Below are 14,849 nucleotides of genomic sequence, written 5' to 3'. Positions count from 1 at the left end.
AAAAGTTCTAGTGCTCCACACTTGGAACAGGAAGTTGATGCTTCACAGAGGGTGGCATGTGTGTCAGGATCAGGGATGGGCCTTTTGCTATTCCTGTGAATATCTGCCAAGTTATAAGCCTTTGGGGGAAAAAAGTCCATGTTTGTACCTGCCTTTCAAAGTTAGCAGCCACTGAGCACACTCCAGCCCCTCACAGGTCCCAGCACTGACCAGACTACACATGTGCCATCCCCACAGAGTAATGGAACATGCTGCGTCTCCTCACAACTGCTGCGTGTGACTGGATCGTGCATGCGACAGCTCAGGGGTAGAGAGGCAAAGCCAGACATTCCTTACAATTGCAGCTCCCAGCTGCTCCAGGTTAGGGCTGGGCACCAGAACCGGGCAGGGAGCCCGTCTCTCTTGTGCTCTCAAGAGCCACCCTGCTGGCGCCAATGCAGCATGGCGGAGGAAGCTGCCTGACTCAAATGCAGAGGGGACAAGAGCTTAACCTGTAGAAGGGAAAGGAGCAGAATGGGGGCAAGGAGCCTGGTGAGACTGGGAGAAGGAGGGAGAGAGAAAACTGTGACTGGGAGCTGTGGGAGAGGAGTACTGGCTGGGGTGGAGGAGAGGCTGGGACTGTTGGAGGAAGGAGACTGGGAGTCATTTGAGTGGGGCTGGATGTGTCGAACACTGAGGCCAGGTCTACACTGGTATACATCGGTATAGCTACGTCACGCAAAGGTGCGAAAAATTCACACCCCCCGAGAGACATAGCTACAAAGACCTCACCGCTGGTGTAGAGGCAAGAATTCTTCAGTTCGCCTAGTGACGGCCTCTCAGTGGGATGGATTACCTTCATCAACGGGAGGAATTCTCCTGTCGGCGTAGGTAATGGCTACCCAGAAGCGCTGCAGCTGTGCCACTGTGGTTTTAAAGGTCGACAAGCCCAGAGATTGGATGAGGCGCTAAGAGGAGGGACGGAGACTGGGACTGGCTGGACAAGGAGATTGGGAACTGGGGTATGAGGTGGAGGGGAAAAACAGCAAGACGTATCTGACAAGGAGCAAGGCGGCAGGGGAGAAACTGAACTAGAGACTGGGACTGTGAGATGGGCAGGGGTGTTTTGAATAACTGGAAACCAATGGGCGGAGGAGAGGGAAGGAGAGAGAGAAATGAGGCTTCAGACAAGGAGTCCAGAGGAGGACACTAGGACTGGCTGAGTATGAAGACTGGGATGAGATGCCTGAAAGTGGGTAGGGAAGGAGATGGGGACTGGGACAAGGAGTGAGGACTCGATAAGAGAAAGGACTAGGACAGGGACAGGTTGGAGTGGAGGGAACAGAAGGGTATGTGCCCACTAGAACACTCCTCTCCAGAACCTGGAATGGAACCCAAGACAGACCACACTGTTCCTCGGCTGTCAGTAAACATCTGTGAAATTCCCTGGCAAAGTATGTCTCAGCCCCCTGTAGTGCTGGTCCACATGGAGGATGACAACAACCTACTACTGCTACCAGTTACTCAGTTAGCTCTTCAGTGGATCTAAAAATTCCACCTCTGTCCATTACCCATGTGGATGTCAATATGATGTCACCTGATGGATTTTTTCCCCCAGTTTGCTTAAAATAAAAACCTAGGAAATTACACACAAAATACTGTGTTAAAAGAACATTAAGGGTGCAACGTTAAGGGTCGGATTTACAGAAGTGAAGAGTACACTCAGCTGCAACTAAAATCTGTGCTTTGAACATATAACGCCAAGTACTCGGAAATAAAAAAAATATCAGACCCTAAGCATCTCAAATTGGGTACCCAAAATTAGTGGGCACTTTTGACCTCAATCTCTCTGTGCCTCAGCTCCCCATCAGTAAAATGAGGATAATACCACCCCTCACCGCATATGGTTGTTATGAACATAAATTACTATTTGTGAAGCATTCAGTTACTGTAGTGATAAGTGCCATTGGAAAGCCCATGAGGAAATTAAAATTCTGTATTCAGAGCAGGGTTTGAATAGTGTGTAGGAAATACGGTCTGGGGCCATACCTTGAACAACAAGGATAAAACAAAATATTGACTAGCTACTCATTAACTGAGCTCTGTCCATCCTGTGCACTGAATGACACAGGTGTCCTGTGGGGAAAAACTGCAATCATGTAATTAAAGACTACTATAATGAATACACACAAGGGCAGTATTGCCAACCCCAAAAGTTTGATATGTATGACTCAGAGCCCTCAAAATCATGACCAAAAAAAAAAGTTAGCGTGGCTTTTGCTCTTTCTTGATTTTTGTACTCCCCCGCCTGCCACACGCATGTTCGTTCTCCCAAAGTTATGGGGAGAGGTAATTTCAGCCCTCACTGCAGGACCTCTCGCTTGTTGCCTGATGGTGTGGAGTTCCCAGCTTCTCCCCAAGCCTCAACATTCTAATTAATCCTGTCCCCCCCCCCTCACTTCCATATCTGCCCATCCGCCTGTGTGGCAGTCAATTCTGGTTGCATAGGTAACCTTAATCCTGACATTTCCTAACTTCTGAGTGCTTGATTTTGCAACCTTAACAATGTTCTTTTAACACAGTTTGTGTGTGTGTCCTGTTATGTCTTCTTTCTGGATGGTCCCTCGACCACCTGATGGCGTCCGACACCATGAGTTGCTGCATCAGCTGAGAGTAGCGTTGACAGATTCCACATTCTCTCAGCACTCGCTCGTTACTGCGGTCCCATGCACCCAAGGCTCTGACGATTAGTGCATGTGTCTGAACCTGGTAACCCTTAGCTCTCAAGATTTCAGTCAGAGGTGCGTATTTCTCTACCTTTCGATCTTGGACATCGTGGAAGGCTGGGGACCTGTTCTCGAAGGGCACTGTGACGATCTTCTTCCGGTCCTTGTTGGTGATGATGATGTCTAGTCACCGTTGGCTGTTGGTTTCGAGGATGGCAGAGTTCACGGCAACCTTCCCTAGGGGTTGAGGGATGGCTCTGGCCAGGCGATCTTGGATGGCATTGTGTCGCAGCTGCCAACCTCTCAAATGGGGCTTGCTGCTACAAAGGATATGGGGTAGCATCTCGGCGTAGCAACACTTCCTGCATCGCTTGTCTCGATTCCTGTGGTGGACAGCTCCATTCAGTGGAATGCAGTTAAGCTGGGCCCTGTGGATGAACCTCCAGTCATCAAATCGGGTGAAGCTGTCCTGGGGAGGAAGTGGTTGCTGGTGTCTCACTTGCACGTCACCTCAAATGCCTTGCCCAGGTCTGGCTTCCGTTTCAGGTTTTCCATGTATTGGGGGTGGATGGCATCCTTCAGGGTCCTCTCTAGCATGGTTCTAGCTCTCAGAATGATGATAGTGTGATCTGTATTCTTCACTGGACATTGGCAATACCAGGAGGGGTGAGCTGGACTGCTGATGAGAAGCACAGTCAGGAAAGTAACAAATACTTTCCTCATGGACTGTATTTTCTAAATGGACAACCAACCTAATTCTCAATTACTGAGGGACAATCGCCACTCGCTGATATATTTTGCTTTCCACAACCAAATCTCTGTACAACTTTTCATGAGTGATGTACCCGCGTATTCGGATTCTAATATCTAAACTATTGTTAAATCTATTCACCTAAATTTGGGTTATTGCTGATTATGCACTCTATATATCGTATCACTTTTAAAAACTAACTCCATATTTGTGGATAATCTAAGTACTATACCCAGATGTACAGACACTTTTCTCAACCTATATATTTTAACATTAGCTTTAATGAAATTTTTAAATTTGTAAATCATCAATTTACAATTCTGAGTCCTTACCAGTAGAACACCTGGTAGACAACAAGCTTGGAAAAAGCCAATGGGCTTGGGCTGGTTGATAGTATCAGGTGCTTGAATAGAGTAATTTTGATCATCCTCATCCTCCTCATTATTGCTGATTAAGGGTTTGTTTGCATCTTCTTCAGCACTGCCGTCCTGTTCATCTCCAAGCTCAGGGAGGCCTATAACACATGAGAACATACACTAGAAACAAAGGACAACACCATTCTTTCCCCACACAAAACCCATGCTCACTCCTTTTAAGCATTTCTCCCTTCTGATACCCCGCTTGCTCTCCCATACCTCCATCCTCCTTTGGCTTAGAAACTCTTCTAGATGGTGCTCTGCAGATTCGCCAGTAGAAACTACCCCTTGTCTTCTAGCGCTCTTGAAAGTATTCTGTCTGATCCTGGCGTCGGCTTTGTCTGTTCTGAGTGTCTGGCCATTAGTTGGAAGACACAACAAATTAGTGCATTTCCCCCTATTTAGTGGCTAGACTCCCTGTGCATAGGTCCTGCACACATCATCTCAGGCAGTATTTGAACATGGATGCTCACCATGTACCAGAAGCAGTCCTGACAGATGAACTAACAGGAAGACTCCGTATGGTGGATTTGCTAGAAGCTATCCTAGGCTGTCTGACCTGCAGGACATTCCTATATTCACTCCAGCATGTCAACAGTTACCTCCTCTGCAACCTCCCCAAAAACCTAGGAGACTCCACCATGTCCCTGACAATGCCCTGAAGATCTCTTTTCTACTCACACTGGAGACTCTGCCTTGTCAACCATCTTCTCAGTTAAGGCCTGTGCCCCCTTCAGAGCCCATATGCCAATCCTTAATCAGCTGGCAGAGTTTTGCAAACCCAAGGCATTCTTTCCCCTCATGGGATGGAGAGGATTCTGAACCTAGTGCTCAACACAATTTACTCCCATGGTAGTCACTTATATGTTCCTCTATTAATGCTTAGAAAAACACCTAGTTTCCATAGGAAGGACATTTGGGAACTGAGTGCATTCTAAGGAATATGGTTTGCACACGAGTCGGACCCCTCTTTGACACTCTGTCCATGTGAATAACATTGTCTGCACCTAGCGTGTTGCAGGCCAAGAAAATGTTCACTCAGGTAGCCACTAGTTTCGAACGGTGTCAGTGACACAAACTTTTAGCAGCAGGAGTTGGGCTTTTAAAGTGATGTGGCAAAGTTAACCACATTTTAATGCAACATGGGGGATCTGCAAACCTGTTTGTTGACTAGGGTTTAAGATGATGTGGACCTCTTACTTACCCACTTCTTTCGGGGAAATCAGAAGTCCAAAGAAGACAATGATTCCTCCAGCAAACTGCACTGATGCTGTCACCAGGAAGGCATACTGGAGAGAAGAGAGAATAAAAGCACTATCTTTCACATTGCTCTTTGGCATCTTATTCTAAATTAAACATTCATCTCTATTTTTCCAACAACTTTCAGTCACACAGGGTCTCTATGCAATGAGACATGCAATTTCTCTGTACCCCAACTTTGTGTAAGAGTAAGCCATACCAACACAGACTATCTCCATAAAACCTAGAAACAGTCACCCCTGCCTCTGGAGTAGACACTATGCTGTTTATCTCACTGGAGGGGGAGCACTGGAATGGACATATCATAGTGGGGAAGGAGCTTAGACACAGAACACCAGATTTTATTCACTTTCCCTTTAATGCAGGCAGATAATGAACATCTTGTCTTACAGTAATGGCCACAGCTGGCACCTCACTGCTCTTGGTGGTAACAAAGCAGAGTAAGTACAGGCATCTACCATTCAGAAGGGTGAATCCTAACAAATGTTCCTGGAGCTTAGCCTCCTGTTGGCACAGGGGAATAAATTAAAATAATAAGCTATTGTATTTCTATACTATTTTTCAAGTTTGTGCAATAAGGACCTGCAGGCACCTGAGCAGAGCGCATGAACATTTCTCCCTTTACACTCTGCTGCATTTAAGATTTCCATGAGAGTGAATACTGGAAATGTGTGTATTTAGTCCATAAATACTGCCTTGTTCTCAGTCACTAGCTATACAATATTGCTTTACAAGGGGCAGGGATGGGTGGACAAGGAGAGAACGTCCTAAAATCAGGTTGTATTGTCCAAAAGGTGAAGACTGGAGTTGCAGTCCGTGGACATGCTCAAGCTGGAGCCCCCTCGGTATGAGAGAGAAAAGGCTGCCAACAGGAGATTCTCTGTGAAGCGTCCCTGACTTCGGAGCTCTTCCCCAAACTTGGTCCAAAACAGCTCACGTCTGGCCTTTAAGCCACGATGCAAAACCCTTTTCTTTTCTCCCTGGCTTTGGTTATAAGGTAGATTTAACATCTCCTTTTTGTTGCTTGGCCACTGCTGAGTGGAGAAGTGCTGGAGATTAAGTTGTAACTTATAACACTTGTATATTTCAATATTGTCAAGAACACCTAGAGCCTGGGATAGCAGCTCTGTTATCCTATAGAACTCAAAATCAATAAATATGTCTACCTGATGAAACTATTTTTACCCATGTGATGGTTGGCAGTTGGGGGGAGGAGTTTTGATTTTAACTACAATACTATTGTTCTCAAGCACCAGACTGCACCTGCTCTGCTAAAAATCATACAAGATGTTCATTGAACACAGTCAGATTGACCTTAGCACTATGGAGACCAGATGTCCCAATTTTATAGGGACAGTCTCGATTTTGGGGGCTTTTTCTTATATAGGCACCTATTACCCCCCACCACCATCCCGATTTTTTACACTTGCTATCTGGTCACCCTACTTAGCACGGATTATTTTTATATCCCATTCCCAAAAGAGAAGGAAAGCACAAACTGCATAGCGAGAACTACATTTCAAATTTCAGCCTATTTAGGCCTAGCATCTTTAAATGTTTATATAAAAATATGTAGTGGGAAAAGAATTTTTTACTCGTCCGTAACAGAAAAACAGCTGAAGGTATTTTACTCAAACTTTCAAATAGTTTTTACCTCCAGGAGGAAGAATAGACAATTCCATCCCAAAAGGTGTATGTTTTGGGAAGATGACAGTGGCTGAAAACAGGTGGTTATAATGAAAGCCGTTTTGCTACCTTAACTAGAACACAATTTGGGTCTATTTCTATAAGAAGCCGTATTAATTGCTAATCCTTGTTAAATGCTCCCTGAAGCAGTGGCATGCCCATCCCCACACCTGATGGATATCCGTGCCCAGGACCAGATTAAGGTTATGAGGGCTAAGGCTAATGGGAGAGAAGGGTCTAAGTATGAAATACATATTACAAAAAAAATTATGAAGTCAAACATCTATCTATATACATATTTATTTATGTAAAATTAACAAGTTTATTCTACTCTGACTACACTCAATTCTTCACACAAATTTTTTCCCCCCTAGCTTTAACTGTGACAAAGTCATGAATGATGTCATTGTAATTCAAAGACCTGACAATTTCATTCTCAATGCTCAAGAGGGACAAAGCACTGAGATGCTCTTGTGTCATGGTGGATCGGAGGACATTTTTGACCCTGGTTAGAAGAGAGAAGGAACGTTCTCCATTACAGTTAGTAATCATTAGTGACAAATACAGGCATAATGTAGTTTCAACATTTGGAAAACATTCTATCACATTGGATTCAGTGACAACTCGGTACGTCCAAATACGATTTACTTTCGTCACCTTTTCTCTCTATATTTGAGAGTGATGCACATTCAACAAATTGAAGAAATTATTTAGTAAAATCTATTGGGAGATCATCTGGGTACTTCTGACACAGACGTCTGATACCTTCACTGACTTTGGAACTTGAAATGTTAGGCAAAAAATTTGTCAGTACACTAAAGGTTTTGTCAATATTTTTGTAAGCCTTGATCCGATGTTCTAATGAACTCTTCAGTTTGTCAATGATTGTGATGAAGGTATTAGCTCTGAAGGCCTCCTGGTCACTGAATGAGTGGGAAGCTGCATCGTCGCATGTCTTCTGTCTTTTGCGGTATTTGGCTGACTTATATTCATGGTTAGCAGTCCTTGCAGCCCCCTGAATTTCATACTCATCAAAACTATCCTGTATTTGTTGAAGAACAGTTCCAAGACTCCTCATTAGGTTTACAGCAGTGGAAAGGTCAATTTGAGCACTTTGCAAGCCTAGACTGCACCTGCTGAATGGCTGAAGTATATCATTCCAGACCTCACACAAAATAACAGTTTCCAAAGGGTGCATTGCATCACTCAGGATCTTCGCATCTTTTCTTGTTGCTGATTTTTGAGATTCATCATCCTTGATGCTCTCTAGCGCTTCACGGATGTTGGGGTATTCCAGAACAACTGCTTTCACAGCTTCAGCGTTGGCACTCCACCATGTCCCTGAGAGTGACTGGGCACTGGGCATCGCTTTGGTAGTCACTCTCTAAGAATCATCCAACGACTGGTTGATGCAGAGAAAAAAACTGTACAATTCTTGGACAAATCCAAAAAAAGAAACTTCTTCAACACAACAATCCACAGCAGACTGGCCAACAAGGCTGAGTGAGTGAGCAGCACATGGTATGTAATCAATTGCGCTTTTTTATCTTTGTCTACATCCCTGAATATTTGCCACTCATTTGCCAATATTTGCCAGCTATGACATTGCATTGTCATAGCTTTGGCCATGACAAAGGCGGATGTCAATCCCATTTTCGGTGAGGAAATCGAGTAGGTATGAGGCAAATTTCTCCCGGGTGGTTGGTGATGTTTATGAAGGTCATAAAACGCTCAACTGGTCCGCTGGATAGCACATAATGCAAGATGACAGTCAGCTGATCTACATGTGACACATCCGGTGTTGAGGCGACGGACACTGAGAAATATCCCACATCTTTGATCTCATCTACGATGGCTGATAGTGTCTTCTTTGCCAGCAGTGCAATGAATTCATCACAAATAGTCTTTGATCAGGGGTTCTCAAACCAGGGGTCAGGACCCCTTCGGGGGTCACAAGGTTATTACATGGGGGGTTTGCGAGGTGTCAGCCTCCACCCCAACCCCGCTTTGCCTCCAGCATTTATAATAGTGTTAAATATATTAAAAAGTGTTTTTAATATACAAGGGGGGGGTCGCATCCAGAGGCTTGCTATGTGAAAGGGGTCACCAGTAAAAAAGTTTGATAACCACTGTCATAGAAGGATTTTTTTTATGATAAAAGGAAAATTAAACTTGTCTTGCCATTTATCCACTGTTTCTGGATGAATTCTCTGTGTCTATCACTTCTATGCATAGATGTTGGAACTAGGGGTGCAGCACTCCCTGGATGAAGGGGTATCCATCACATACAACAGCATTTCTCAAACTGGAGTCCATGGAGCCCTGAGGGTACTCCAGGGGGTCCACAGGCCCTGCTGATCAACTCCTCCCGCTCCCTCCCAGCGCCTCCTGCAAACCTCCGTAGGAGGCGCTGGGAGGAAGGGGGAAGAACGGGAATGGGGCACACTTAGGAAAGGGGGTGGAAAGAGGTGGGGATGAGGAGGGGCAAGGGTGGGAAGAGGTGGGGTGGTCTCTTGGGGGGGAATGGGTGGAGTGGGGGTAGGGCCTGGGGCTGAGTGGGGGTCTTGGTGGGTCCCCCAAAAATTTTAAATTACAGTGGGGGTCCTCAGGTTGCTAAAGTTTGAAAACTGCTGTCTTTGATAGATATGAGGTATGGCCTTTTCCACAATTTGCATCTTCATTGATGTGCTGAGCTAAGAAAGAGCCGAACTTAGCGATTAGCTCTAGAACGCCAAAGTAATTGCCATTGTGTTTCAATCCAACAGTCTCATCTGAGCCACGGAATGGCAGACCATGCTCAGCAAGAAAAACTATGGTTTCAACTACACAGCTGAGAATGTTCTTCCAATAAGCATCAGCTTCCAAAAACTGGTTTTCCATTTGGGTATCAGTTCTGCCACTAACTTTCTGTCGGGCGTGGTAGCTGCTAACTGAGAATGTATGCTGCTTACTCATTGCATGATTGGTAATGTATGCAGTATTCTTCCAACCACTGAAGCCTTTGCAGAACATTCCCCACTTCAGAAAACAGGTGGCAATAAAAACAGTACACTTTCTTAGAAGACGAATGGCAAGCGAGAATGGCTCATCTAATCTGTTTGTTAGGGTTCACATATTCAGACACTGATTTGGTCAGATAACTATTCTGATTGGTGTACTCTCGCTTTGTCAATGACAAGTCAGCATCTAGATTCTGGCATTTCTGTGGGCCCTTCTCAGTCCAATATGCAATGAGATCTTGAGAAGTCACATCCTACATGCCTGGATTGTTGGAGAAGGATTTTTTTTGTCTCACTATCACTGGGAAAGTCTTGAGAGGAGTGGGGTGAGACTGCAGCTACAGAAGTCACAGGAAGCTGCTCCTTTTCATCAGACACAGCAGGTTCACTTGGGCTGGTATTGGCCTGGATTTCCTCACCACCAGACTTAGGAGGAGGAAAAAACATTAGGAGTGAAGGAGAACGTTTCAGTACTACGTCTTGTCTTTGCTGTCTTTCTTTGGCCTCCTTCAAGTTCTGCCATCCTCCTTTCTTTGACATGGTTTCTACTGTCCAGTGTAGGCCTACTGTGTATAGAGTTCGATATTGCTTGGGCCCACAAACAATTACTTAGTCCACAAAGACAAAATCACAACCACCATAAACTGAATTCACAATCTTGATGGATTAATTTGTACAAAGCAATATCCAATGAGACAAAAAATTTCCGATGGCCCCACTACCGTCACTCAGCTGTTATTTCAATATGGAATGGAGGGCCTAAAAATAGGAGGGCCTATGGGTTAATCCGGCCCTGTCCGTGCCTCACCGCTGCTTAACAGCAGTGTCTGTCAGCCAGCTGACGTGCAGCATTAGATTTGGCTCCAAACAGCACTCTATCCTCTCCAACTCAGGAAGACGGTAGGTGACCATGACATAGGCACTCAGCAGAAATGGGTAAGTTTTAAAGAGATAGAGCCCCTCCAAATCTCATGCAATATTCTGTACTCTCTGGAGTAGAGAAGGAATGGAGAGGATTACTATGCTCTGTTGCCACAAAGGTATAGGGAGCAGAGTTCCCCCATAGACATGAGAAAGAAGAAAAACACTTTATTTATCTGGTCTCAGTGGGCCAGAGACAGGAAAAGACTCCCTGGGATAAGACAGCCCTTCGCATAACTCCAAATCAGACAGCAACTACTCACCTCATAGCCATACTGCAGAACACAGGAGGCAAGGAACGCTCCCAGAATGTTCCCCACTGATGCACAGGCACTCCAGAGTCCAAAAACAAAACCCCTCCTGAGAAAGCACAGCAAAATGGAGCAGGAGAGGGGGAGAAGATAGAGAGTTAGAACTGGCTTTAACTGACATGTAATAGTATTAAATTCTCCACTCCCTCCCCACACAGAAACAGCTTCATTTAAAATAAATCATACTGTAAAATAATCAGCTCATGATAGACAAGTTTGTCTATCATGTCCCATTTTGCTTCACTTGAGTCAAACTAAGATCTAGGTCAGTGATGTCAAGATCCCAGACCAGATCCAGCCCACAGGACACTTGATACATTTATCCACATAAATCTGACAAATTATGATTCTACAACAGGTCAAAGTTTCTATCTAGCCCTTATTAATGTGACTTGCTGTTGCCCTACCTTAGGTGGTCTGAAACAGCCTTCTGAGATGTTTGAAACCTTAAATCTAATGACAACACTTTATGGGCAAGATTTTCCAATAACTTAGCTGTGCAGTTGTGCACTTTATGAGTGCTCACAGTCATTGCAATTGTGCGTTCAAACTGAGTTTTATATATGCCAATGGCCAAATCAACAAAGAGCAGAAAACATATAATAATGATACCCAGCTCTTATAGAAGATTTTTGATCCCCAGATCTCAAAGCACTTTACAAAGGGAGGTCAATATCATTACCCTCATTTTACAAGGGGGAAACAAAGTAATGCAAGTTTCGGCACAATACAACAGCCTTAATCTGACCCAAAATGAAAACTATTTTGTCAGAGTTAAAGCTCTTACATAGTGAAGAAGTACGCATTACTGTATTTTATATCGGATAACAGCACTTCATTTACTGTTTATTTGGGACATGTAAGATTTGTGTTGTTCACTATTCATTTACTGCTTGTCAAGGCTCAGGTTACAATAGGTAAGTACGTTATTGTTTAGCCACCATAACAGGATTTGCCAGAGAAGTGTTTTGGTTTGGGAATTCAGCCGAGACTGCTGTTCTGCATCACAGATAAGCTATTAAACCAAGGAGAAATATCAAGTACCCAGCTTTTCCAAACCAGTTGCCCATGATGGCAACAACACAGGGCCAGCCAGTGGACTGCAGCAAGCCATTCACAACCCATAGGCAGCAGTAGAACCATTTGTCGTAGAAATGCAGCCATTCTGTGAGAGTGCCGAATACAAACTCCTGTGGGGAAAGAGAGGAAAATTGTGATCCTGGTACAAATCTTCCAGGCTGACTGGAAATGTCAATGGAAAATTGAAAGGGGAAAAAAAAGAAAAGAGAGAGAGGAAGTGGTTCCAGGCCTATGTTTTCCATTTCATTCAAATGACAGCATCTCCAGCAGCTCAGGTGTTCCTAATATCATGCTCAGGCAATGTTCAGTGATGACTCAGAGGTAACAGCACCACCTGCTGAGTCACCAACAGCATGTCCTGCAACATCTAAACATGCCTCCCTCCCAAGTGTGGTACCCAGCTTAGTTACAGCCCACCCTAGGAGTAATGGTGGCCACTAATTTACAAAAATAAAACTTTAATCAAAGATTAATGGACAAAACACCTGTCATATTAAATATGCAACAATACTGAAATACAGAAAAGTCTCACTAATTCCCACTTTACTGATGCATAAACCCCTGCAAAAAACCTACAGTGGTTTCATGGTCTTTATTACCAAACACTTAATAGCAAAGAGTGCTAAAATCAGGTCTCAAATTACAAAATCTTCACCAATATAACAGATGATGACTGTACTTTTACTAGAACACAACCGTCTATAATAAGTATAGAATCTCAGCAGCGTACAGCTGAAAGGAACCTCCAGCCTCCCACACTGTGGTAAGATTAAGTATACCTAAAACAACCTTGAGAGGTGTTTGGTTTACCTGTTCCCAAAAACCTCCCCAGGTAACCTATTCCAGGTCTTAACTATCCTAACAGTTAGAAAGTTTTTTCTAATATCTAACCTAAATCCCCCTTGCTGTAAATCATAGAATCATAGAATATCAGGGTTGGAAGGGACCTCAGGAGGTCATCTAGTCCAACCCCCTGCTCAAAAGCAGGACCCATCCCCAATTAAATCATCCCAGCCAGGGCTCTGTCAAGCCTGACCTTAAAAACTTCTAAGGAAGGAGATTCCACCAGCTCCCTAGGCAACGCATTCCAGTGTTTCACCACCCTCCTAGTGAAAAAGTTTTTCCTAATATCCAACCTAAACCTCCCCCACTGCAACTTGAGACCATTACTCCTTGTCCTGTCCTCTTCCATCACTGAGAATAGTCTAGAACCATCCTCTCTGGAACCACCTCTCAGGTAGTTGAAAGCAGCTATCAAATCCCCCCTCATTCTTCTCTTCCGCAGACTAAACAATCCCAGTTCCCTCAGCCTCTCCTCATAAGTCATGTGTTCCAGACCCCTAATCATTTTTGTTGCCCTTAGCTGGACTCTCTCCAATTTATCCACATCCTTCTTGTAGTGTGGGGCCCAAAACTGGACACAGTACTCCAGATGAGGCCTCACCAATGTTGAATAGAGGGGGACGTGTCGAATAGAGGGGGACGGTTTTGAAGAAGTAAACTTCAAACTGATTACTTCTTGTCCTGCCCTCAGTGAACACGAGGAACAAAAATTGGTTGCTGTCCTCTTTATAACTACCTTTTACGTATTTGAAGATTAACAGTCCCTCTCAGACCCCCAGTCTTCTCTAGATTAAGGCCTGGTCTGTACCTAAATCTTAGGTCGATCTAGCTACACTGCTCATGGATGTGAAAAATTCAGATCCCTGAGACACATAGTTAAGATGACCTCAGCCCCATTATTGACATCATTAGGTCAATGGAAGAATTCTGTTGACCTCTTGAGTGAGTGAATCAACTGCAGCAATGGAAAAACCCCTTCCATCGCTGTAGCAAGTGTCTACACTACAACAGCATAGCTGCTGCTGTAGCACTTATAGTGTAGATATGTTCTAAACATGCTCAGTCCTTTCAACCTTTCCTCATAAGCCATGTTTTCTACACCTCTTTTATTGCTCCCTTTGGACAGGGAACCAGTATGACAGTGAACCACTGGTAACTGTTCTCTGAATATGGTTTTTCAACCAGTTGTGCATCCATCTTACAATAATTTAATCAAAACCGTATTTCCTTAGTTTGCTTATAAGAATGTCATGTGGGACTGTGTCAGAAACTTTAGCCCTAACCTACACTATCCAGGATAAACAAAGCACGCTTTGTGATGCAATATACTTGATTTATGCATGTGCTTTTATCGATATTTCCAAAATGTAATAATTCACCAATACGTCTCCCAGTTATCAGGATGAGTTAAGATATGGGCATATCCATGTAATGTTAATGATTAAAAACCCAATACGACAAAATACATTCAGTGTCTATCCATGGAAGCTTGAAACTGAAGAAGTCTTTCCTTACAGATATTTCCTTCTGACTTATTTCACCCACCGCCAGCTGCAAAATCAAGTAAGTTCATACTAGTTTATTAATGTTAGTGTTTTCTTGTAAGAGGAAAGAAAGGAAGGATTTGTTTGGAAGGAAAGCCATTTTAAAAAGTTATGTGGGTTTGGAAAACAGTCCTGATACACACAGAAAACAGACGGAAGAAGAGAACGTGTAGGCCCAGATTTGGGCCCCTTGTACTCAAGCAACTCTTGTTCAAGTCTTAGAAGGGTCACAACATCTGTTTGAAGAAACGTCTCCACAAATTCATACTGCCACAAAGTCTTTAAGGGGGTTGGGAGTACTCTTCTGTAGGCCTCAGACTCTGGTCATGATAC

The 14,849-nt window shown here is 44.0% G+C and overlaps 1 protein-coding gene across 4 annotated transcripts in view; it reads right to left on the bottom strand.

Annotated features, from left to right (window-relative positions):
- Positions 1–14,849, bottom strand: part of SLC37A3 (solute carrier family 37 member 3) — a 56,095-nt gene that overhangs the window by 19,980 nt on the left and 21,266 nt on the right. For all 4 annotated transcript variants that reach the window (XR_012156078.1, XM_073322650.1, XM_073322638.1 and 1 more), the window contains 4 exons: positions 12,094–12,239; positions 11,002–11,098; positions 5,077–5,161; positions 3,789–3,970 (listed from right to left, as the gene is read on the bottom strand). Coding sequence is in view for 3 of the 4 variants with exons in the window: in XM_073322650.1 (XP_073178751.1) it covers positions 3,789–3,970; positions 5,077–5,161; positions 11,002–11,098; positions 12,094–12,239 (510 nt within the window). In the remaining variant the exon portion in view is untranslated. The remainder of the gene's footprint in view (positions 1–3,788; positions 3,971–5,076; positions 5,162–11,001; positions 11,099–12,093; positions 12,240–14,849) is intronic.

Source organism: Lepidochelys kempii, chromosome 1 (genome assembly GCF_965140265.1).
Source record: "Lepidochelys kempii isolate rLepKem1 chromosome 1, rLepKem1.hap2, whole genome shotgun sequence".
Taxonomy (NCBI): domain Eukaryota; kingdom Metazoa; phylum Chordata; order Testudines; family Cheloniidae; genus Lepidochelys; species Lepidochelys kempii.
The sequence above is the reverse complement of the archived record's forward strand: the minus strand, read 5'-3'. Positions and strand labels throughout refer to the sequence as shown.